This window comes from Eptesicus fuscus, chromosome 23, assembly GCF_027574615.1.
Source record: "Eptesicus fuscus isolate TK198812 chromosome 23, DD_ASM_mEF_20220401, whole genome shotgun sequence".
Taxonomy (NCBI): Eukaryota; Metazoa; Chordata; class Mammalia; order Chiroptera; family Vespertilionidae; genus Eptesicus; species Eptesicus fuscus.
The window spans coordinates 9,668,267-9,691,113 of NC_072495.1; the positions used below are offsets into that span (position 1 = coordinate 9,668,267).

General features: G+C 50.8%; 1 protein-coding gene across 1 annotated transcript in view; it reads right to left on the reverse strand.

Annotated features, from left to right (window-relative positions):
* Positions 1-8,507: 8,507 nt before the first annotated feature.
* The window catches only part of CUX2 (cut like homeobox 2), a 211,514-nt gene continuing 197,174 nt past the window's right edge, over positions 8,508-22,847 (reverse strand). The window contains exons 16-22 of the mRNA XM_008142721.3: positions 22,508-22,609; positions 18,512-19,302; positions 17,328-17,487; positions 15,568-15,837; positions 14,175-14,363; positions 12,656-12,929; positions 8,508-9,309 (exon numbers count right to left, since the gene is read on the reverse strand). Of these exons, the coding sequence (XP_008140943.2) occupies positions 8,508-9,309; positions 12,656-12,929; positions 14,175-14,363; positions 15,568-15,837; positions 17,328-17,487; positions 18,512-19,302; positions 22,508-22,609 (2,588 nt within the window). The remainder of the gene's footprint in view (positions 9,310-12,655; positions 12,930-14,174; positions 14,364-15,567; positions 15,838-17,327; positions 17,488-18,511; positions 19,303-22,507; positions 22,610-22,847) is intronic.

Genomic DNA, 22,847 nt, shown 5'->3' on the forward strand with positions numbered 1-22,847 from the left:
TGGCATCCCCCCCCCCCCCCCCCATGGCAGACGCTCTGCCAGGCACATTCTCACAACCTTTTATGGCGGGTACTGGCCCCATTTTACAGATGAGGAAACTGAGGCTCACAGAGGCTAAGAAAACGGCCAAGTTCCCACAGCTGAAAAGCGTAGAGCAGGGATGTAACCTCTGGAATCCTGTGGAGGAAGGGCAGGGCCTTCCAGAGCACTACAGGGAAGTGGAGTCGCAAAGTTACTTCTCAGGGGAGAGAAGGAAGAGGGAAAGGCGAGGGTCTGACTGTGGGGAGGGCAAGTCAGGATAGCAAATGGAAGAGTCAAAACCTGGCTCTTATTGGTCCATTCCTGGGCTGCCTGGGGGCCTACGGTTAGGATCTGGCACAAACACTAGTTCTGGGGGGAAGACCCTGCCATTGCAGTGATGTCTGCCATGCTCCAGGGTGGGCAGTGGGGCTCTCATGCTGTCTGCTATCTATCTCAGACTCGCTGAGTGTTTGCTGGGCTAACTGGGGATTCACAGATGGGAGGGGCTGGCCAGGGTCTCCAGCATGATGGACTAGGCCCTAGGTCCTCCTAATGTGGATTCAGAGCTTGGGTCACATGCCTTGTCAACCTGGAAAAATCATGCACATTCAGGAAAATGAGGCTTAGGATGAGCAACTGACACGAAAAATATGAAGGTCGGGGACTCATGTCCCTCGTGAGCACCGAGGGCGTGCTGAGTAATTCCTTCCACCTCTCCTGGGACCACAGCTGACAGACGGGGGCTGGGGAAGTGGCTCCCCACACAGGCTGAGTCAGAGCCCTGCCTGTGGCACTTGTGACCACAGCCACCGCAGGGCACAGATGGGGGAAACAGAGACAGCTAGCTCCAAGAGGGAGGGTCACCTGCTAGACTTCTTAGGACTGGAGTTTCCATGAATTTAACAGAAATGGGGGGGGGGAGGGGGGAGGCAGGACAAGTTGGTCAATACCTAGGTGGTGTGTATCCACCTGCTAATAGGTCAGTGTTTCGTCTTGACCCAGGGGACGTGTCTGAGGAGCATGACAAAGTCTAGAAAACTTTCTTCACCTAAACAGCCTTTGGGGGATCCTGCATGTGTTCAGAAGCAACATTCTGAGAAGCCACTTCGATTAGTCAATTTCAATCAGTTGTGCTGCTCCCATCTGACTTGGAGGAATTAGCTAACCTTTAGCTGCTAAAGAATGGCTGTGTGACCCAATTTTGACCAGTGTGATGTTAGTGGAAACAATGAAGAGCTGGTCATTGTTTTCTGGGGGTGAAGCTCTGTCTGACGCCTGGAGCCATGGCAGCTATCTTGTGATCATGAAATAGGACACTCTAAGGAAAGTGTTCCCTGCTGACACCTGAAAATATCCTTGAACTTCTGCATCACCCTCACCTCTGGACAGTCTGGTAATTTGAGGTAATAAATAGCCTTGTTTGAAGCTTTAAGGGAGACGTGTTTTTTTTTTTTTGTTTGCCGCCAGAGGCTTCCTAACAGATAAGGTTGAGTGACTGTAGGCTCCCTCTAAGGAGGCATGGCTATGGCTGACCAACTTCAGAGGTGCTGTTGGCTCAGCGGGGTGAAGAGGAGGGCTAGAGTGGGGTTCCCCGGAACAGTAAAGGGGCCACTGCTGCTCCTCACTTCCCTGGAAGCCTTCCATCTCCCGTTTCAACCGAGGGAACAAACACTGAAAAGCAGCACTCCGTGCTCACTTCTGGCCCCACACTCGCAGGTTCCCAAACGGGCTGTTTTGTTCCTCCTCTGGGGCTAATCTGGTGCCAACCGTCCACTCTTCCCGATCCCTCCCCAGATCACCTTATACAAAGACCTTACACAAACGCTGTAATACAAAAGGCCCTGCTCCTTGTCCCGATTTCTAAAACTGCTGCATCCAAAAGGAAACTTCCAATGCAGCCAAATAATAAACTGCTTAAGCCCAGCTGCAGATTTTGCATTTTCCGAGGAAGAGTTTTTAAAAGGTGGGCCCATCAACTGGTTTTGTCTTAGGACTCCTGACTGAGGGGCCAGGGCTGTCTTAGCTCCGTGTGCCCATCCTTGGGGACGTGGCTGTGGCTGCCCTTGCCAGGCGCAGCTCTGACAGCACTCGGGCATTGGGGCCATGGCCACTGCCCTCTCTTCATTGTCCAGGGGCACTGTTGTCATTGCTCCTCTACCCGTGAGATATCCCAGGCAGTGCACCCAGGCCTCTAGACTGCACTGGAGAGCAGGGACTATGTCCACCTCCCAGGTGCCCCCAGGGCCCGGCACAGTGCCCAGCACAGAGACATCAATCACTGCGTCCTCTGTCCCTCAGCTCATGTGATCCTTTCCTCCCTGTCTACAGCTGCTTGGGCAGGACTCGGTCCCAAGACACAAGCTGAGCAACCGGGGTCCTGGGAATTTTGAATTGGGGGGAATGGATTAAGTTAGGCCTGAGGCAACCCTAGAGAGAGAACGAACGGATCAAGGTAGACTGTGCAGTCCCCGGAGCCTGGCGGAACATCTTGTCTTTGGATTTCTCCAGGATTCCCAATCAATGGTTCGGATATCTTTAAGTGGATCACAATTTCCTTCAACCCAATAGTTCTCGACTACGCCACGACATCAGTGAATGTTAGTTCCTACTCCCATTCTCTCATTTCGCTAGCATCCTTCCCAGAGCCTCGAACACCCACCCAGTGGGGCCAAATAAACAAAATGAGTCAGAACTGCCTCCCATTTACTGAGACCCATGATGTCTAGTCACTTGAGATACTTCTTAAAATTGCAGATCCCTGGGCTTGCCGGGCTCTAGGAATTCTGGGTCAGTAGGTCGGTTTGGGGCCCAGGAAGCTGCTTTTTGTGTAGGAAACGAGATTTTAGGACGGACCACAAATTAAGAAATGCTCATGAAATCTTCAAAGAAACTTATCAGGCATCTGAGATGCCCTCGGATGATCCCTGACTCCTGGTGTTCACATACTAGTGTAGACCCCTCCCACACTGCACGGCAGGCCTGTGTGGCCACGAGGGTACTGTGGAGGCCACAGTGGGCTTCCGACTCTAGGTCACAGAGCACACTGCAGCCTCCGCCGGGCTCACTCTTAACTGCCACGTTGTGAGGACACCCAAGCAGCCCTGTGGAGGGGCCCACTTGTAGGGGACCAGAGATGCCCACTAACAGCCAGCCAGGGAGGCAAATCCTCCAGCCCTAGGCCTGGCCTCAGCCCTAGCTGACAGCTTAACCTCAAGAGCCAGAGACATCCAGTGAAGCCACTCCCAGTTTCCTGACCCAGCGAGACCTTAAAAGACGTTCACTGTTTTAAGGCACTAAGTTTCGGCAGTTATTTATTATGCAGCAATAGATGCCCAGTACAGCCGAAACCGGTTTGACTCAGTGGATAGAGCGTCGGCCTGCGGACTGAAGCGCCCGGGTTCGATTCCGGTCAAGGGCATGTACCTTGGTTGCGGGCACATCCCCGGTAGGGGTTGTGCAAGAGGCAGCTGATCGATGTTTCTCTATCATCGATGTTTCTAACTTTCTATCCCTCTCTCTTCCTCTCTGTAAAAAAGAAAAAATAGATGCCCAGTACAGGTAGATACTATTATGATCAGATCCATTTTACAGATAAGGAAACTGAGTCTCATTGAAATCTTGTTCCCTGGCATATGTCGTCAGTGTGGCTCAAACTCATAAAAATTCTGTAAGGTTTGCCCTGGCGGGGTGGATCAGTGGGTTGGAGTGTCGTCCCAAAGTTGCGGTTCAGTCTCTGGTCCAGGCACATACAGAAAGCAACCGGTGAGAGCATGGGAGGGTGGAACACAAATCTCTCTCTCTCTCTCTCTGCCCCGCTTTCTCTTTCTTTCGGAAATCAATAAAAATTTTAAGAAAAATTCTCTTCAAATTTGGATGTTTCTTATGTTGACAAATAAGAAGCCAGGACCACAGAAGCCTGAAGGTCAAGGCCTATGGGGGGAATGGGCCCTGCCACTCTCCTCTGGCCCACTGTCTCCCTAGGCAGATGAAACCTCCTAACCTCTTAAAAGTACAAGTCTGACCACAGCAACTTCCTGCCTCAAATCTTCACGGCTCCTCAGTGCCCTCAGGAAAAAGGCGTTCTTCCCATCATGCCCCAAGGGATCGGGTCCTTGTCCTCCTTCCCTTTCCCCCATCTCAAATTGCATACTCCTTTACACTTCTTTCCCCATGCTCCGTGTCTGTCCCGCATGTTGCCCGCTATTCCTTTTGCCCTCCTTTCCCTTCTCCGCTAACTCCTACTGTCTTTCAGGTGTCAGGTGAGATGTCCCCTCCTCCAGGAAGCCTTCCTGGACCCTGTTACTCATGTTCTCATGGTCCCCAGTGTTTCTGAGCACATTGTAGGTGCTCCTGAAATATGTATCACCTGATAGATAATTGCCAAATTGTCCCTCAATCAGCTCTCTGCTCTTCTCTGTCCCGGTGTAAACCTGCCTCCGCCTGCAAGGCCTTTCCTATATTCTCATTTCTCTCCGGTCTCTCCACTCCCTGCTCTCCAATGGTCCCTAGGTCAGAATTCCACATTTCGGTGTTCCTGCTATATTTTCCACATCAGATGGGCTGCAGCTGCAGACACAATGTCAACACCAAAGCCGATGGCCTAGGACAGTGGTCGGCAAACTCATTAGTCAACCGAGCCAAATATCAACAGTACAACGATTGGAATTTCTTTTGAGAGCCAAATTTTTTAAACTTCGACTTCTTCTAATGCCACTTCTTCAAAATAGACTCGCCTAGGCTATGGTATTTTGCGGAAGAGCCACACTCAAGGGACCAAAGAGCCGCACGTGGCTCGCGAGCCGCAGTTTGCCGACCACGGGCCTAGGAGCACCTACTTCCACAGGTTCTTAGGTGGCATGTGTGTTCAGATATACACGCCCCCCCCTGCCCCACCTACACCATAGGGCCACATCCTGGGCATTTCTAACTTCTGACCTCCTCCAGAGCTATGAACCAAGGGTCCAAAGGGCCCGCTGGCTTTCTTCATTTGAATTGTTTCAACCACCTTATAAGAAAGGTGCCTTTACTATCATTTCCCCACTTCACAGCTGGGAAAACAGGCACAGAGCAGTTCTGGCTTTGCTCAAGGTCACGTAGCTCCAAAAGACGGAGCTGGGGTTGAAACCAGGTGGTCTGGCTTTATGCCCTGAACTCTTGACTCTCATAGTTCTCCCCTTCAGCTCTGACTGAAGGCTGGGCCCGCCTGTATTGTCACCCTTAATGGCTAGCTTGGGACTTCCAGGGCCAATGGGGCCTTGCCTCTAACTGTAGCTACCCTCCCCAGCTTGACGGGATACTCAGGCCTCCCAGGGGGCTGTCCTGCTGGGTTTGGAACAATTAGTTATCCCAACCAAAGGGGAGGTAATTAATCATTTAATTCCCACTGCAAGGATGTGTGGAAAAAGTGGGGCAATCGGAAGGTTTCCAGACAAAGAGGAAAGATCTGTCTTGGGATGCCATGAGGCCTTGGCTCATGGATGAGTAATGTTCAGTTGCTACTTTGGGGACTCTCCTGACATTATTGGTTTGGAAAAAACAAACCTTCTGCAGCTTGATGCACAGAGACTCCTCCTCATGGGTTGAAAGGACCCAATCCCCGCTCCTGATAACACGGAGCCCTAACATTCCACACACTGTTCTATGTGTCTTACATGCGTGATTATTCCTTATGACTTTGTCAAACCCAGGGCCCTCCTGAGCTGGCTGTTCCCCATTTTACAGTTGGGGAAACTGAGATCCTAATTACACAGCTGGGAAAGGGGCGATGCTGGGCTCAGGAGGCCGGGGGCACCTGCCACTCACACATTCTACTGGGGTGGGCACAGCCTATAACATGGTTGGTTTTAGGGCCATGGCCGGTGGCCACTGATTTGGGGTCAGGGCATGATCTTGGCTCCTTGGCCCTAGGCCCTAGAGTCTAACCTGCTTCCATTCTGCTGAATGGAAAAATGGATTCCAATTCTTCTATCTTCCTTTGGGTGAGCCCACAGCACAACTGCCCAACGAGATACCCACAGGACCCGGACAGGTAGCACAGGTGAGGACTGAGGCAAATCATGGACATATGTCCTGTTGAAAGGGAGTAGCCACTCAGCTGGCTGTTGTCACATTGGAAGGTTGGCCTGGTGTGGCCTGATCTTAATGGTTTTCCAGGGAAGCCGGTCATCGCAATTTTTATGTAACATTCCCCCATACTTTAATGGTGGTAAACTAATTAAAAACAGTTTTTAAAAACACCATTTTGTAAAATACCGCTGAGGGCCAGATCTGACCCTCAACTCCAGAACAAAGCAAGCAGGACACCCAGACCTCATTATACAATTCTGTATTGAGCGACGCATTTACAGAACGTGTTCCTTTTTTTAAAATTTTAAACAAAGTTCATCAATTTCTCATAGAAACGGTTTTGTGGTTTTTGTTTTGTTTTCACCGTGATAGGACAAAGCTGTTCACGGGTCCACTAGCTTTAAGTACAACAGGATTTCCATGTTCAAAAGACTATACTAAGTGCTTAATCAAATCCCGTCACACAAAAGCCAGATTTCATTTTCTAAGGATCGTAGTCTGCGTATAAGCCTGCATTTCAATGGGGTGTGGGTTTCAACAGTAAAAAGTGGTGTGTTCCCCCATGGTGTCTTAATTGTGACAGGGCAGTGGTGACTAAAAGGAGCTGTTTTATTTGTTCCAGATTTGATGACTCTGAAAATTGGTCACTGTTTCCTATTGTCAAAATATAAAAATACCTTCATCTGGATAAAAATGTATACAGTGGAAAACTCTTCAATGCATAGCCTGGGTGTACAGAAAAGACTTTCCCGAAAGGTTTGCGCTATTCTTCATTGATTGGCGTGGAGACTGCAGCCTGGGCTGGGTGCATGAGAGTTGAGATTTCTGGAACGGCCCTCAATCGTCCCCTTCTGGTCATCAGGTTTCACTGGCCTGGTTTCAAAATGCTTTCAGCATCCTTGAAACCCCCGTCAGCCATCTCTCTCCCTGGCAATGGATTGGCACCGATTATGGCCCCCTTTTCTTCATCATTCTGGATTCAGGTAGGGAGGTACCCAACTCAGCCTTCCCACAGAGTTGAAAAAGGATAAGAAATAAAATCAGGAGAGAGATCCAACAACCAATATTGTGGCTGTTCCATCCAGATTGGGGACTCTCCCTCTAGAAACCATCAAGATGCTGGAGGAACGGCTTCTGAATTGGAGGGTTGAGTCTTTGCTCCCCAAAAGGTCATGCGGTGGAAGGCAGGAGGGTGGATGGAGAGACTGGGCTACGGTGGTCATGCTGCAGCAAACTCAACCTTCTCGCTTGTTCTGCATCAACTTGGAGTTGCAGACGCCTCCCAGAAGTAGCACTGGGTCCACTTGAGAGATGGCAAGAAGGGGAACTGGGGTCTCTGGTGTGATGAATCTACTTCTTGGTGCTGAGAGCTGAGCTGGGTGCTTGTGGGGTGACCAATGCTGTTGTTTCCTTAAAACACAAAAAGGGGAAGATGGCAGCCACTGTCTTGCTCTGGAAAAGAAGGGGGGAGACTTCCTGACTGTGGCCATGACTCAGGTTGGGGAATGGGGTCACCCTGGCTCAAGTGCCACCCTCCAATCACCTGCCTCCATAGGATCCGGAAACACATTCTGTCTACAATGGACGAGCTGGACGTTCGACCTCTGCGGCCCAGAGGTTTCTGACTGGAAGGAGTGCAGGCAGTTCACTGTGTACCACGTTACATCTCAGATAGGACAGTCGGCCACAGCCCACATCTCGACAACATTTACAACGGCACGACATTCCGTGTTATCAAGGTTGCAAAACAGACCACCAGAATGAAACACGTCCTCAACAGCATCGAGGTTTTCATTTAGAGTCTTTTGGACTTTCTCTTTCCAGCACGGTTTCTGGAAGGGCAGGAGCAGTGCGCTGTGTCTCATAGACAGACATGGGGACAAACCGCGGTTCAAAGTTATCTAAATTTTGGTCAGTCTTAATAGTGTTTTGTGATGGCTTTGAACAATTGTCTTCTTTTAATCTCATCTAGTGGCAAAAATGACACAACTTCAGTGTATACTTCGCAACAGTTGTGACAGCATCCTGATTTTATAACTCTCTATAATATCAAAACAGCATCGGCTGGGAATAAATTCCAAAGGATCCTTTATTAAAATATCTAAAAGAGGTCTATAAATATTTATTTATTTTTCTAAAAGAGTTTGGAGTTTCCAGGTGAAAATGTGGCGCCACTTTGCTTTTGCCTCCTGCAGAGAGGCCAGAGTAGAGAAGAGGGTGCTCGCCGGGGCGGGCGTGCCAAGAGGAGGCAGTGGCATCTGCCCCACCTGCTCGCTCACAACTTACAGAACTGGGGTTACAACAGAGAACCTAAGTGGCTAACATTGCTGTCCACATTTTGGTGGTTGAGTTCCTCCCTCCTGTGCCCTGCCCTGTCTGGGAGAGAGTGAGAGCGTGCGGATGGCCCCGTGCCCTCGCCTTCAGAACTCCCACTCCAAAGCCTCCTCCCGATTGGCAGCCCTCTCTAGCCGGTAGATGATGCTGTTCAGGTTGGCCATCTTCTCATGCCGCCGCTGCAAGTTGGGGTTCACCTTGGCACTGGGGTGCAAGGCCCCAGCCGTGTCAGCAGTGGGGCTGGCACTCGGCACTTTGGCAGGGGGGGCGCCGGGTGGGGATGGGGAGATGGGAGCTGAGGAGGAGGGAACAGGTGACACAGACATCATGAGGCCTGGTGAGGAGGCAGCCGAAGGTGAGTTCAGTGACACCTCCAGGCTGCAGCGCGAGGACTCTGAGGCGGACTTAAAACTTAGAGGGTCCAGGTGTAGCTGCTCTCCAGCCCTGCTCTCCTGGGGGGGCTGTAGCAAGGGGCAGTCTGGGGCAGGCCCGCTTGGAAGAAGAGGCCCTGGGGCCACTTTTGGGAGTCCATCATTACCCAAAGGGTCTGGATGCATCTCTTTGGGAGAACCGTGGCCTTTGTCCTGCTCCCCGGAGTCCTGGAGCTGGCTGCCCGCCTCTTCCTCAGCATTGTCCTCAGTCTGCTCCTGCTTGATCTTTACTGGGGCCGTGTCCTGGGCAGTCAGGGGAGTGATGCTCTCCTCAGGGCCCTCCTGGAGCTCAAGTTCCTTCACCGTAGGCTTCTGGTCCTCAGCCTCAGAGTCGGGGCTCTGTGGGGTGGGGTCCGGGTGGGAGTGGCCTGGTGGTAGGATGCCAGTACCCCCACTGGGGTCGAGATCTGGTTCATCTTGGGTCCCCTCCACCAACATCTCCCGGCGCATCCGGGACCTGGGGCAGAGATGACGGTGAGCGAGGAGATGGAGGGGAACCGGCTAACCCTGAACTCACTCCACAGGAAGGGCATTTTGACTCTACCCACTTCCCTGGGGGCTCAGTAGGCACTAAGGTCCTTCACATGCAGCATCTTAGTAAGTCCTCTCCACAACCGTGCAAGGTGGGTGCTGTTATTATCCCTGCTTCACAGAGGACAAAACAAGGCCCAGAGCTGCTGAGTGACCTGCCCAGTAAGTGGCAGGGTCAATATTTAACCTCAGGACTGTTGGATTCCAAAGACCATGATCTAGACCTGCACTACCCAGTACAGCAGCCACTGTGGCTCTTGAGCACTTGAGATGTAGCTAGTGAGAACTGGTATGTGATGGAAAGGTAAGGTTTTGTAAGCTTAATACTAAGAAATGAAAAGTAAAAGAGCTCATTAATAAAGTTTTTATATTGGTTAAAATGGTTATATTTATATATATATATATATTGGACTAAGTAAAATATACTACTACAATTAATTTTATGTCTCTTTTCTTATTTGTAAATGTGGCTACTTGAAAATTTTAAATGACATATGTGGCTTGCATTATATTCCTATTGGACAGTGCCGTTCTACAGCATTTCTCAAAGTCAAACCCAGATCTAGTTTGTGGCAACAACTCCCTGCCTCATTCCTGAAGGGACTCTTCGACATCAGCCCAGAAGGGGAAACTGAGGCACAGAGAGTGACTTGTTCAGATCACCACGGAACACAGAGGCAGAGCTGGCACCGGAGTCTGGGTACCCAGAATTCTAGTCCAGAACCCATTTTCTCTTCAATAGCCTCCCTGCTTTGAGGGAAACAGTCTCATGCATCATTTTTTAAAGCACTGGAAGGGCGAGGCATGGGTCTCCGCCCATTAATTATTTTCCTAATAGCCAATGAGGTCCAGAGAGGTCAAATGACTCCTCTAAGGTAATCAAACAATAGGACTTCCTCAGCTTCGTCAATGCTGTAGCCTTCTGCCCATTTATATTAATAATAAAGTACATTATTGATATGTAATATAACAGTTGTATTATTATAAATATAATAATGGCTGCTTATATGTACCGGGCACCAGGCCACCTATTTTTTGCAGATTATCTCATTTATTTTTCATAATAACCTTATGAGGGGACATTATCATTCCCATCAATAAACGAGACAAGGCTCAGAGCTGCACAAGGATAGCCATGACCGGAGTCAGAAAGTAAAACAGTTGGGCTTTGAACCTAAAAGTCTCGCTACGCTCTCCTGCTCCTTGGCTCCCTGCCCAGGTGGGGACGGTGTCCCATTCCAGGATCCTGGGCTTCAGAGGGACTGTGAGGGATCATCTGGTCACTTCCTGTCTCAGTTCCCAGTCCCTCCACAGAGGTGGCCTTGTCCACTTCACAGTGACTCTGCCATCTCTCTCAGCCCCTGCTAAAAGGAAAGGCCGAAGGGACCAGGAGCAGCCACAGTAGTTTCCAGTGAGGTAGGATTTGAGGGAGGTTTAGGATGGCTCAAAGTCTGCAGCTCCATCATGAGAACTTTGAAACTGCAGATGAAATATAAATATGAAGCTGAGAGTCATTCACACTATACTATAAGTTAGTCTTTGCAAGCCCCAACTCCCAAATGTATAACTGGGGCCATCCTGGTAATTTTTTCTCAAAACATCCTGTTGTTTGCCTTTCTCAGAGCTCATGGCAGTTTGTAATGATACATTAATATAAGTGCTTGCTTAATGGTGATCTTTTCTGGTGGTCTGCAGGAGATGCTAAGGGTAAGAACTTTGTCTTGTTCTCTTCAGTGCCTGGTACAGAGGAGGTGCTCGATAAACATTTATCAAATGAAATAATGTATTCTTCTATACCCACAACTTTTTGAGAGTGGTTGTTTTGGGGAGTGCAATTCTCTTTGCTCTTTGGGGCAAATTCCTATTCATCCTTTCAAACCCAGCTCAATGCCTCCTCTTCTGTAAAGTCTTCACCAGGAGGCAGAATTCCTTTTCCCTCAGCCCCTATCCCTTCCTGTTTCACAGCATTTATTAGGTTGTAGAAATTATCTGATTCATGATTTTAAGCTCCCTAAGGGGAGGAATGTTGGCTTTGAACATGTTTTTCCAGACCCTGGCTTACTGTACACACTTGGCAAGTATTTGTTGAATGAACGTTTTGGATAATAACGGAGTGCTCAGTTCCTGTGGGGAACGAAAGGGGCGAGGATATCCTTCCAGAGAGAGGAGGAGCACGTGCAGCTTTAAGAACCTATTTCATTTGATGTTTGGCGGGTGTGGGTCTGAGACAGACAATAAGCAATATTTCACAGTGTTTACACCTCAAGTGGTTCGTCTGATCCCTGATTCAGCATTGCTGGTATTAGGTTCCTTATCTGTAAAACAGGGTGAGACTCCAGAACACAGCCAAGGCGGGCCTTGGATTCAGGTCTGTGTGATGCCCATGCCTGGGCTGTGGAGAGACATTTCAAGTGTTTCCCCCTTCCAGCCTCCTCCTTCCTCTTCTCCCTTGGGGATCAAGAGACCTTCTTTCTGCCCCTAGAACCTCCTCTCTGGACCCTCCTCTCTGGCACCACATGGACACCAGAGACATTTCCTTCTCAGGAAGCTGGGCAGGGGCACCTCAGACATGGTCCCTTAAATCCCATTAAGCCTTCTCCACAGGCTCTCAACCAGCCTTATGATACCCCTCTGCAGTCTCCGCGAACCTGCCAGATCCGGTCAACACCCCGACAAAATCACAGGAAGCCCCGCCCACTGCAGGTCAGTGACTCCAACACTGGGGCCTTGTGAGTGGGAGGAAACCCAGAGGATGCCAGAAGGCTTTCCTCTGGTCTCGGGAGTGGGAGAGGCCAAGACCCCAGTCAGGGATCCAATGTGAGGCTCAGTGGGAAGTCAGGTTCCTCAGGCCTGTGCCCCCAGCACCATTCCCTGGCAGACACAGAGTAAGCTGGGGAAGTCGTAATGAAGTTAGTGATAACAGTAACATCAACATCCACTACATTCTATGTGCCAGGTATTTTATGTAAATATGTTAGCCCATTGAATCCTCAGGACAACTCTGTGAAGTAGATCCCATCATGGTCCCCATTTTACAGGTTAGAAGACTGAGGCTCAGGGAGGTGAAATGACTTGCCCAGTGTCTCACAGCTAGAAATGGTGAAGCTGGGATTTACATCCAGGCTTATCTACAAATCTAAACATCCATGCAATACAGTCTCCCCATCTCCTAGAGGCCATCCATGCTGGGCTCCCTCCAGGCCCTGGGATGGGGAAGGGGGTCCTGAGAGATCCTGCCCATTCCCCAAGCGGGTTCTCCCTAGTCATCCCACCTGTAGTTGTGGAACCAGTTGATGACGGTGTTGGTCTTGAGGTTGAGCTGAAAGGAGAGGAGCTCGATGGTCTGCTGGGAGGGGTAGGGCTCCAGCTGGTAGGCCTTCCTCAGGGCCTCCTTCTCCTCGGGTGCCAGCACCACTCGGGGCTTCTTGATTTGCAGGAGGCTCAGGTCCTGGGGCTGCAGGCAGGGGCTGGGGCACTCGGAGTGGGTGGCTGGAGACTCACTGTCTGAACCGGTGCTGATGAGGCCGTACCTGCGCTTCAGGTAAGCTGGGGTGGGAAGGGGAGGGAGGGAGGGCTGAGAGGGGCCTGACCCGAGGCTCATCAATACCCCCACTCCCATCCTCCAGGGGCAGCGGGGGCTGGGAACGCAGTAAATGCATCTCAACCTCAAATCATCAAAATGTGGGGGGCGGGGAGGAAGCCCACTTGAGAATGGAGGATGCCAGAAGGGTCTCATTAAATCCTCACAGCAATGCCCTGAGGTAGATGCTACCTGACTTAATTTCAGAAGAAGTAGAATGAGGCACAGAGAGGGGAAGTAACTTGCTAAAAAGGTCACACAGCCAGGAAGTGGCAGGCCAAGTTCTCAGCTGCAAAGTTGTCTGTGCCAACAGCCGAGGCTTGATCCTGGCCCATGTGTCCCTCACGGCCTGGCTTGACCCTGGACTCTCTCCTCATGAGCTGTCTTGGGTGCCTTGGATGACAACTTTTCAGCTCCTGGTACCTCATCTCCCAACTGGGCCCTGAGCTTTTTAACTTAAGTTCCAGGGATCCCTTACACACATCATGCAAGTGGGTACACAGCAGTGCTCAGTGCCAGCTCATTTTCTCAGGGATAAAAGAAAATATTGGACAATATAAGAATCTGCAATCTCCTTGCCCCACCCACCCCCCATCTCCACCAGAAGTCTTTTAAAAAAAAAAAATTTTTTTTTTTTATTTTAGAGAAGAAAGGAGAGGAAGAAATAGAAACATCAATGATGAGAATCATGGATTGGCTGCCTCCTGCACACCCCACAATGGGGATTGAGCCCGAAACCTGGGCATGTGCCCTGACTGGGAATCGAACCCTGACCTTCCGGTTCATAGGTCAATGCTCAACCACTGAGCAACACCGGCCGGGCCACCCCAGAAGTCTTGCTGGCTGGGTCAATTTTTGCCTTGTTTTGCGGTAATCGGCACAGGGGGATCTATCTATATATTATACATTAGGAGCTGATGTAGAGGACAGAGGATCAGAGAGGGGGTGTTTTTGGGAACATGCAGAGGGGTTGGGAAAAACTCTGAAGTAGCTACGGGTGTGTGGAAGGAAACTGAGAGAGACGGGGACTGGGTCTCATGGGAGAAGTATTAAATATTTTCACTGCTTTCAATGACACTGTGGGATTCCTATTTCTTGCTGTCCCGCACCAGGCTGAGGCTGGACCACTGCGGCCCTGGGTTAGTTGGGTTACAACCAGATAGGGTTCCAGTGGGAAAACCGAGGCCAGACCCAGAGGACCCAGTGCTCACCTTTCTTCTCCAGCTTCTTCATGTCCCTCAGCTTCTCCACGTTGTGGGGGTCATTGAGCCACAGCTGCATGCGCACAAAGGGCTCCCGCCCCTTCAGGCTGAGCTTGTGCCAGGGTTTGGGCCGGGACAGCAGGTCGGACACAGAGCCTTGCGTCAGGCCCAGGATGCTCTCCCCGAATAGCCGCTGCCCTGGGGATGGGGGCAGGGGCAACTGTCACCCCAGGCCTGGCAGAGGTGCTCTCAGGAGAGACAAGAAATGGGAGAGGCAGAGGGGAGAACCCAGGATGTCTCCACTAACTCAGACACGGGGGGAACTCACACCCAGTGTGGATCTAGAGGGGACCTCTCAGCAAAATAGAAGACGGGGTTGGGGGGAGGGGAGGCGCGGAGCGGACCAGACAGCTACCAACCAAGTTGCTTTCATACTTAAGATTTTCTTTACTCCTAGGAGATCCCTGAAGTTGTCTGCACACTTCATATGTATAATTAATATCACCTTGTTAGAATAATCTGACAGATTCTAGCAAAACTTCAATGTGCAAACCCTCTGACCGAACACTACCACTGGATCTACCCTCCCAACGGCACAAAGATGCATCTGGACGTAGTTTCAGAGGCAACAGGAAATTGGAAACAACAAAAATGCCCATCGGTTGAGTAAAAAATGTAGGCCATCCATGGCCTAAAACACTTTACAACAGTGCAAAAAAAATGCAGGCGGCCTAATTATTCTACATGGAAGGATATCCACGATGTGAATTTTTAAAAAGCAAGCTGACCCTGGCTGGTTTGCTCAGTGGTTAGAGTGTCAGCCTGTGGACCAAGGGGTCTTGGGTTTGATTCCTGGCCAAGACCACTGTTGCAGGTTCGATCCCTGGCCCCAATTGGGGTGCGAGAAGGAAGCAACCAATCACTATGTCTCTCTCATGAAGTTTGTTTCTCCCCCCCGCGCCCACCTCTCTCTCTCTCCCTTCAATTCTCTCTAAAAAATCAATGGGGAAAAAAATGTCCTCAGGTGAGGATTAAAAAAATTCTTTAAAAAGTAAGCTGCAGGGCAGTATGTGTATGTTGTGTAATTGCATCGATATAGAAAAGAAGAAACTAGTGTACCTATATTCTTGTATGTGTTCAGAAAAGTATCAAAGATCCATAAAAACTGGATTCTGATTGGGAGGCTTGGGGGGTTGTTATTTATTTACTTTTCAACTTATCTTAATTCTCTAGGAACCAGGTCAGAGTTAGATGCCTCCTAGAGAGTCTTGGGTGCTCTAGGACTGCCGGGCAACTGCTGGCCGGACCCCAGTGCCCTTCGATCTCACTGTGGGGACTTTTCTCAAGAAGAGTAGGAGCTAACCGGGGTGGGAGGCAGCATCCCCGTCCCACCACCCCTTACCTAGGTTATTGTCTGTGAGAACCTCCTTGACCCTCTTGGTGATGGAGTAGGTGTCCAGCTCGGGGGACATGGCCACAATCTCCTGGATGCCCCCTGTGGCCTGGCTGCCTGAGCACATCTTCCCACTCAGTGAGGAGCTGGATCGTCCCTCTGGCTGCTGGTTCTCCTTGCTGCTCTCCAATACCAGGCTCAAGGGCTCCTGGGAGCTCTTCTCAGGCTCCGTGGGGCTAGGCGGTGGAGATGGTGAGGACCTGGGCTCGGTGGGACTGGCTGTGGGCCAGAGAGACGGAGACGTGGTCACTGCATAGTCACACACAGTTTAGACAACAGTCTTGCTTGTTAGAGCCAAGAGTTGGCAAAGATCCATTTTGCAACCACCATAGTAATATGGTGGGACCGTCCTGGATGGGAAAACTAGCAGATCAAAGTTCACATAGTCGCAAAGTATCTCCCCACAAAATACTTAAAGTGATCAAAGGAAACACCACCAATCATGGGTCAAATAAACAATGGGCACCTCCTGATATGATGTGAAATGAGGACACAGCATTGCAGGAATATTGTGATATTCCTGCTGAAAGTGTGCGGCCTGAATCTGATTACAAGAAAGCATCAGACAAAGCCGAACTGAGACAGTCTATAGAATAACTGGCTTCGCTATAATTTCTTGCTCGTGCCCGATGTCTCCCTTACCAGATAACAACAACGATGAGGACAATAATCAACAAAACTTCCTTTTACTGAGCACTTACGTGTTTTACGCCCATGATCTCAAGTCACCATGAACATGCCTAGGAGACAGGCGAGGAAACTAAGGCTCAGAGAGATTAAGAAAAATATGTGCCCCAGGTCACAGTGACTAGTAGCAACATCAGGACTAGAGCTCAGGTTTCCTCTCACCCACCGATTAGGGTTTTCTGGAAGACAGGTGGTGGGTCGTCTGTTGAGTGAATAAATTTCGGCTGGGACCCCTGATTACCCTGAAGGTGCAGAGAGAAGCCTCAAAGTTCTGAGTAGTGCACCACAGCCCCAGGTGGCAGGCAGCCCATGTCTGGGGTCTTGAGGACTCTATGGTCCCACCTGCCCCCAAATTGGCTGATCCTGGACATCTGTGTGATGCCGGAACTGACATGGACATGTCCTCTGATCCCTGTCACCGGCAGAAACACAAAGTTGGTGGGGAAGGGCCAGCCTGGGAAAACAAGGGGCTGTTTCAAGTATCCACCCATTGCCAGCAGGCGGGGGGAGGGGGCTGGGCTCAGCTGGAGTCTCCCCTTTGCCCCTTCTTTCCATTCTTAGGCTCCATAACTTTGGGCAACTCTCAGAGCCTGTTTCCTCACTGAGGCAAAGTCCAAACTCCACCTGCCTATGTCTCATGACAGCTGCTCAAGGCCCTGTGCTAAAGGTTCTGAGGCTGCATGATGGGTCCTTGGGAAAACAGACATCAATCATCGATTCTGATGGGATCAGAGGGTGGGGCTCCAAATGTAAACTATTTTCTACACTTGCTTGGGCACCACCTGGAGGTTTAAAACCAGCGATAGATGCATCCCTCTGATTGAAGGAAGCAAGGGGAGCAGGGACACCAGCTAGGAACATACTGCAGTCTCCCAGGGCAGCAATAATGGTGGCCAGGGCAGTGGGGCCGGAGAGAGAGGCAGTAAAGCAGATGCACGTGCCATCGCAGAATGGAAGAGTGAGGGCTCTCCGCAGTTCTGGGGGCTGGTAGCACCCCTCAAAAGAGCCCCCTGGGCACTCACCCTGTGAGGCGCTGGGCTGCTGGCCGATGGCCTGCCCAAGCTGGTCCGAGAGCCACAGCTGCATGCGGATGAAGGGCTCCCGTCCCTTCTGTGTCAGCTTGCTCCATGGCTTCGGCCGGGACAGCATGTCGCTCACACTGCCCTGTGACAGACCCAGCACCTGGGGACCGGTGGCAAAGGAAGGGTGGGTCAGCAGGCCCCTGGGACATAGCCCATCACCTCCCCTCTCCCCTAAGACACTTAGGGATCGCTGGTCACTCTGTTGCCTGAGAGGCCAGGGCTGTCTTCATGTGTTCTTCATTTCCCAGGTGTGTATCTGTGTAGTACCCTCACCTTCAGTGCCCTTCCCGACTTCCCTACATGTAAAAATCCTACCTAGCTGTTAAGACCCCCTCAAGTGCCCCCTCCTCCAGGAGGCCTTCCTGTGTCTCCCACTTAGGTTACTCACTTCTCCCTCCTCGGCTTGTTTGCCTGCTCCTCTGCTATGGGCAGAGGTGATGTTAAAAAACTACTTAACCACTGGTACTGCGGGGAGGCCCCTTTAGTGGCTGGACCAATGGAGGGATGGAGGGTCCTGGAGGAGGGGGGCTAAGTGGGTATTCCTAGCCAGGTGGAAGTGTTTTACTGCTTTAACAACCACAGAATTGAATGCCAGCCTTTCCCATGACCCTTTCCCACAGAACCCAGGGACAGCTAGATATAGAAGAACCAGAGGCCTGGTGCACGAAATTTGTGCACTCGGATGGGTGGGGTTGTCCCTCAGCCCAGCCTGTGCCCTCTCACAGTGGGACAACCTTAGTGCTGCGCAGAGGTGAGAGAGGTTCCCACCACTGCCCTTGCGCTCGCCAGCTGTGAGCCTGGATTCTGGTTGAGCAGCGCTCCCCGTGTGGGAGCACAATGACCACCAGGGGGCAGCTCCTGCAATGAGCGTCTACCCCCTGGTGGTCAGTGAGCATCATAGCGACCGGTCCTTCCGCTGTTCGGTCAATTTGCATATTAGACTTTTATTATATAGGATTAGCTTTTGGGGGTCACAAAAACCTGGGTTTGAATCTTGCTTTTGTCCTGTTCTTGCTTCTTTCCAGACCATGGGCACTTGGGGCTGATCGTCAGGTCATCCTCTTTCCCTGGGTCCCACGGCCCTGAGCCTCCTGCCCTACCTGCTCCCCTGTCCCTGTCTTCACCTTCTCCCCAAAGATCCTCTGGCAGATTCCGTTCTTGGCTAGCTTCTCCTTGACCTGGCGCGTCAGCTCCAGTGTGTCCACCTCACGGTACATGTAGAGCTCGTACTGCTCTGGAGTCAGGGGCGGCACGGTGGGCTTCAGTGTGCGGGGCACGTATGTTGGGTAGTAGGCCAGCCGCCCACTGCAGCCTGACTCAGAGACGCCCCCCTCGGCTTTGAGCTCACCCAGCTTTGGGGGCTCATCCTCACCCCCAGCAGCTTCATCCTCAGGGATTGTGGGAGCCTCATCCCCACGGGGCCAGGCCCGTCCATTGGGTTGGCCAGAGTAGCTGGAGGAGGAGGAGGAGAGTGAGGGTGAGACGGAGGTGTAGGGGTGGCTGAGCAGGCCGCGGTCCGAGGCCCAGTGCTGATCAAAGTAGCCAGCATCACCGATCTCTGACTTGACCTTTCGGATGATGCTCTGCACGAAGGCAGCCGGAGACAGGACAGTGAGGGATGTCTGTGTGGCACTGCTGCTGGTCCCCCCGCCGCCACTGCTACCACTGCTGTCCTCCTGCTTGACGTAGGTCGGAGCCCCATTCTGGCTCATAGCTGCCAGTGAGGGCCGCTCTGGGGGTGAAGGAGGTACTGAGCGGCCCCGGGGTCCTGCCTCCATCTCCAGTAGGGCCTGCTGCTGTGCTTGCATCTCCCGGCGTGCCTGTTCCAGAATGTTCTTGATGGCATCTTCTGAGGTGCTGGCAGAGGCTGTGCCATTGGTGATGTTCAATGGGGCTGTCAAGTTCTTGGGCTCACCTGTGGGGTGGATGACAGGGTGGCCAGAGGCCAGTCATCAGGACATGGCACAGCATTGGTATTTATGCCAGCAAAATGTTGGAGGTAATTTCTGTGTCCACCAATTGGGGATTGATTAAGTAAATTATGGTCCAACTGTTTGGCAGACTATTGGGCAGCCATTAAAAATCAGGTAGACAGTGAGATTTTAGCATATATGAAGAAAGTATTCATGTGGATAATGTGACATGAAAAAGGACTTGTCTCTTACATATGCTATGATCCATCTACACAAATGTTCAAAGACAAGAAAAATACTATAGCACATAAAAGAGGCTGCTTCATTTGTTCTAGCTGCAAAATAATGGCATGAACCCAATTGCCCTTGGAGGAGAGAATGGATAATAGTGGCATGGCCACACAGCAGAATACTATACAGCAATGAAAAAGGAAGTCACTGTGCAAAACCACACATGAATCTTAATATAATTTTGAACGAAAACAGCAAGTCCCAGAAGGTGATACACAGTATAATCTGCTTTCTATAAAGCTCCAAAACAAGCAAAATAAATAATGTATTATTTGATAAAAAATCTTTTTAATAAGTTTAGTAAACAAAAAGGAACAACAGAACAGTGCTTCCCTCAGCCCTCTGAGTGGCTTTTCCCACTCTGGGTCTCCCCACCCCTGGACTAAGCCAGATCAACACAGCCCTTTCTCTATTATCTTGTTCTCCAGTCTCCACCCCAGTGGATCCCACAGTCCCATTAAAAATAATTTATGTTGCTTTTCTGATTAAAAGGTAATACAGTAATGGAATTGCCATAAAAAGGAATGAAGTAGAGATACTTGCAACAACATGGATGAACCTCAAAAACATGCTGAGTAAAATCTGCCAGACACAAAAGGCCACGCATTGTATACTTTCCATTCATACATAGGTAGAGCCATAGAGACTTCCCCGTTCCCCAACTGCTGGAAACTTAGGATATTTCTACTTGGTCATTGTTGTGACAATGATAAAAGAAAAGCTTGAATATAAATCTCTGTGCCCAATCTGGATGGGGCATTGCAGGTTCCTAGCAGGGTAAACCTCCTTCCACCCCCTCTCAGGAACCAGGCCAAGGAGAGGACCCTTGGGAAACTCATGGCTCCCAGCAGCAAGCAGAAACTTGGAAATCAGGTCACTTACTCTGAGTCACCACCAGGGGGCAGAAGACACTGCAAGAGTGGGAGTGCTGAAACCTGTTCTAAATCAGCAACTGTCTTATAAGTGAGTGCTGGCTGCACGGATGCAACTGGGTCCCTAACTTCAAGAAGCCCCAAACCAGTGAGAGGGACAGCCACATCAGCAGAGTCATTTGTAACATAAGCAAATACAACAATAGAGATATAATGACAATATTAACGGTAACAATGGCTAACCTTTCAGAGGCACCTTCTACATGCCAGGTCCCAGGCTGAGTGCTTGCCAGGATTGATCTAATTTGATCCTCACACAACCCTCATTTTAAAAATGAGAAAATACAGGCACAGAGAGGCTAAGTAAACTTGCCCAGGGTCACACAGCTAATAAACAGCAGGGTCAGAATTTGCAGCAAGACAAATCTGGCTCCATTGCACCAAGCATGTATATAATTTGGGGGATCCAAGGAGGAGCAGTATCCAATCCATCTGTGCAGTGGCGGGAGGCTTCCTGGAGGAGGTGACTTCTGAGTGAAGTCATAGCGTATGAGAAGTTGGCCAGGGGAGAGGTGTCTGGGATGAGAATTAGGGGGGTGAGAATGAGCATGATTATAAACAATTCATGTGAGAGGTGCGAAGGGATCGGGAGGAGTCTGATGACTACAGGCCTTGTTGAGGAGTTGGGATTTTATCCTGAGGGCAAGGGGGAGCCATGGAAGGATTTTGAGTAGTAACATCATGACCACATGTGCTCTAGAAAGATCCCTCTGGCGTCTGGGTGGAGTGGGGCCTAGAATGTCATTGGCAAGACCAGTGAAGAGACGACGGCAGCAGTCCCAGAAAGTGATGATGGTGGCTCACTAGGCTGAGGGCAACTGGGGTGGGCGATGGACAAGCTTGAAGAAAACACTTAAAAGGGTGAGCTACACCGTGGATGGGGTAGCTGACTGGCTGCCAGGGGTGAGGATAGTCCCTCACCTCCCCCTGGGTTTCTACCACTGTGACAGGTTCCCAGCCCTGAGTGGGTGACTTTGAAGAGGGAGTGAGGGGTAGGGGAAGACAATGAGTTCCGTTTCAGACATGCTGAGTTTGAGATGCCAGTGGGGATCCTGATGGACACGTCCAGTAGTTGGCTTGTAGCTCTGAAACTCTTGAGAGGTGGCCCCCCAACATATCCATGGCCCCTTCCTGGGACTGGTGAGTATGTAAAGGGGACTTTACAGATGTGATGAAAGTTAAGGATCACGATATGGGGAGATTATCCTGAATTATCTGGGTGGGCCCTACATGATCACAAGGATGCCTATGATGCTGGACTTGACAATGAGGAAGGGGCCATGAGGCAAGGGAGTGGGCAGCCTCAAGAAGCTTGAAAGGCAAGGAAACGGATTCTTCCCTGGAGCCTCCGGAAGGAGTGCAGCCCTGCCGACTCACTGACTAGCTCAGAGAGGCTAATTTTCGCCTTCTGCCCCACCCACCCCACCGATGAGGTAATAAATTTGTATTGTTTTCGGCCACTGAGTTTGTGGCTAACAGCAGCACTAGGAGACGAATCTGGCGCCCCATGGGAAGGTGTGGATGGCGTGGTCACAGAAGCAGGAGGAAGCCAGACAAGTGTCTCCATGGGGTATAGAAGGAACAGGTGCAAGGGTGAGACCGACAGTTGGGACGAGGCTTAGGCCTTGGTGTGTTTGACAGCTCAGAACTGTGTGATGAGGGAGACATTCCGAGTTGTGCTGTCCCATAGGGCTGCCACTAATCACCTATGCAGTGGGGCCAGTGTGACTCAAGAAGTTATAATTTTATTTAATTTTAATTTGAATGAATATAGATGTGTGTGCCTAGTGGCTCCATATTGGATAGCATGGATCTGGCACTTTCCAGGCCTAGACTTTGCCTGGCTGCAGATTTAAAGAGGCAAAGAGGTTCTGACCTGTTTGGAATCCCCTCTGGATGGACGGCAGGGGATGAGGGGGCCAAGATCCTGCCTGCTGCTCAGAGCAGATCCCAGAGGCCTCAGGCCTTTGGCTGCCACACTCACCCCCCTTCTGTGACTCGATCTCCTTCTTGGCCTGCTCCAGGATGCTCTTGATGGCGTCGTCAGAGCCTGTCTCTGGTGTGCGGATTCTTGGGGTGATACTGCCTGGGAGAGGCAAGGAGGCATTTGTCATGGGGACCTGCATGTTAGGGGGTCAGTCCCTGGAGCTGGGCAAGGTGAATGGCTGGGCCCCTCCTCCCAGGGCCAGGGCAAGGGCCAGGAGAGCACAGGCCAGACCATGAGTGTGTGCACCAGGACCACTGCTGAGCTAGTTAGTCTATGTGACACACTGCGGACCTACAAGTGACTGTGGCTTGAAATAATAATAGCAAAACAACAATGA